General features: G+C 31.3%; 1 protein-coding gene across 1 annotated transcript in view; it reads left to right on the top strand.

Annotated features, from left to right (window-relative positions):
- LOC105619127 (matrix metalloproteinase-17) overlaps window positions 1-2823 on the top strand; it is a 182445-nt gene that overhangs the window by 144438 nt on the left and 35184 nt on the right. Inside the window, exons 4-5 of the mRNA XM_012200657.1 lie at window positions 1011-1157; window positions 2362-2504. Of these exons, the coding sequence (XP_012056047.1) occupies window positions 1011-1157; window positions 2362-2504 (290 nt within the window). The remainder of the gene's footprint in view (window positions 1-1010; window positions 1158-2361; window positions 2505-2823) is intronic.

The following is a 2823-nucleotide window of genomic DNA, read 5'->3' as shown; positions in this document are numbered from 1 at the left end:
GAGAGAGAGAGAGAGAGAGAAAATTTTTTTTTAAATGAAGTTTCATATGATTCATTATTACTTGCTTCAAAATGTGATATTGTTTCAGCATCACTATAATGGCTATTCCGTTCTACATAAAGGTTAAATCAGGATAATTACAACAGTATTTATAATACTTAAACAAAGAGAAATTTTACAAAGAAAATATATATTAGAGAGATTAAATCCTTCAAAGCGTAAAATCTGTACACACCCCTTTACTTTTATATATAATAAATTACCACAAACAGAATTAAATTTTATTGAAAGATTATTTTATCCCAATTAACACATTGTGGGATTTAAATATGTTTCCTAAATATTTAATGAAATATTTAGGGAACATATCATTTCTTAAGTATGTATCTAATGTTTTATAATGATATAAAAAGCATACATAAAATCAACATGACTGCTTACGAGTTATTATGTAACATATACCCTGTTAAATCTATAATGTTAAATTTAACTTAACGTGAGTTAAGTTCTTCGTCACTGCTTCCATTAAATATCGTTATTTTTTACCAAAACGATAATTAAATTTAACATTATAGATTTAACAGTGTAAATTAAAATATACATATACAAGTTGCTGTCGTAATGTAAATTCAAACAGACAAATTAAATCAATATTAATCTGTTTGATTAATAAAACTAAAGTATCCGACATATTCCGATCATTGAGCAAAATATATAACGTTTGATAATGTTTATATGGTGCAATTTTAAAATATTACGGGCGTGACGCATTTCTGTCGTTTTTCTCGGCGATCGTGTGTTCCCAGATAATCAGTAAATAGGTAAATACTTGAGTCGTGTGAGCACAATCGATCGAGCGAAGTTTATTTAGCGTTTATCGAAGCCGGACTGATCGTCTTAGTGAGCACTGCGTAAATATTTACCATTTACGTGGCCGTGCTTGTCCTCCGCGTCACTGGATCAATCGATCGATCTCTCATATGGGAATATTCCTTTCGTTTTTATTGCAGCTTAAGAACCGAGCAGCCTAGCGGCCTGGACACTGGCGGAGTCCGGCTGGAGCTGAGTAAGGCCCTCGATCTCTGGGCCAGGAATTCGAAGCTCACCTTCCAGGAGATCAACAGTGACCACGCCGACATTCTGGTCTACTTCCACCGGTAAGTTTAAATTAACTTTAATTGAAACTTCATTTAATTTAACAATCTACTTATATGTGCATATTTTGTACTGCATGTGTATGTATTTTGATATTTTAAGTGATTAATTCCACGACTGAAATTGTTTTAATGCTAAAAATATTCACGTTAAGCAAGAATGACATTTCATAATGAATACTTTGTTATTGAGTAAAATTTGGGGGGGGGGATTAATTAATTCACTATTATAATAATAAATGAACAATAATTATTAAAGCATTATTAGAATGCCTGATATTTTAATAATAGATCTGGACACAGAGATAATCCACGAAACGCTTCTGCAATACACAAAGTAAATAAAATATATATAAACTGTCTTCGTAATTGTTAGTGCGTAAATAATATATTTATATTTAAGATATAATTCGCAAACAATTGAAATATACTCACAAACTGCAAACGTTTCGACTCTGCATTTGACAATGAGTCCTCTTCAGTATGGAAGTCAAGTACAAACTAGAATTCGCAGTTTATGATTTCCGCAACTGAAGAGGATTCAAATCCAGAATTGAAACATTTACAGCTACAACTTTGTTGATATTCCAATTGTTTGCGAATTAATGCTTCATAAATACAATATATTATTTACTTATATTTGATTTATTTTTGAAATCACAAAACTATTTTTTTATTTTAAACTATTATATACTATAATAATTTAAATTAGCCAGTTTTGGTATTTGACAGTGATAGAAACTAGGTTTAAGCGTTCAGATTCTAGACAGAATTTTTAGAAATTTCAGCAGTGGCATATTCGAAACTATTTACATCGTATGTGTAATAAAATAGTAACGCGACTTGATACCATATAATTGTGTAAAATCGCAAACTTGCGATAAATATTAATTACTGTTCTATTTACTCGAAATAATTTTTATTTCCCCACTATATTTTTATGTTATGAATAAATATTTTCACATTTCACTTTGTTTTATTTAACTTTATTTCATAGCTCAAAAATATTAATCTGACTATAAAGTTTCAACAACAGCTTTTTCATTTTCACTTCAAAAAAATCAAAATTTTTTAATGTATAAAATAACGAGTCAGCTTATTGACTATACAGTCATATATTCGAACAAAGCAATAAGATTAAATTCGATGATAACTGATAATTTTGTTGGCAGAATGCCAGATAATATTCGCGTTGCGCATTGTTCAGGGGTTATCATGGAGATGGATACCCATTTGATGGCAGAGGTCAGATCCTCGCTCACGCATTCTTCCCTGGCAAGGATCGCGGTGGAGACGCTCACTTCGACGAAGAGGAGATATGGTTGCTGGAGGACGAGAGCAACGAGGAAGGTAAACAAATCAGAATTTCTCCGATGGTCGTGCCTCAAATTATTCAAATCCCTCGCGCGAGCAATTGGAATATATGAACTCAGATGAAATAGCAAATATTTGAACGAGGCAAAAGAGAACGGATAAAAACTGGTTACTCCTAATAAATATTGTTTACTTCAATCTTTTGTGGCGGATGAACTATTTATTCAAGCTCTTTTTGGAGAGTCTGCTCGAATTGTTTGAAGGATTAAAATTCTTCAAGTGTTACGTGAGTTGATTAATCATTGGTTTGATTAATCATATATTTTTTATAAATATTGAACTCTCTCTCTCTCTC

This window comes from Atta cephalotes (assembly GCF_000143395.1).
Source record: "Atta cephalotes unplaced genomic scaffold scaffold00019, whole genome shotgun sequence".
In the NCBI taxonomy this organism is placed as follows: Eukaryota; Metazoa; Arthropoda; class Insecta; order Hymenoptera; family Formicidae; genus Atta; species Atta cephalotes.
This window is presented reverse-complemented; position numbering and strand designations above follow the sequence as displayed.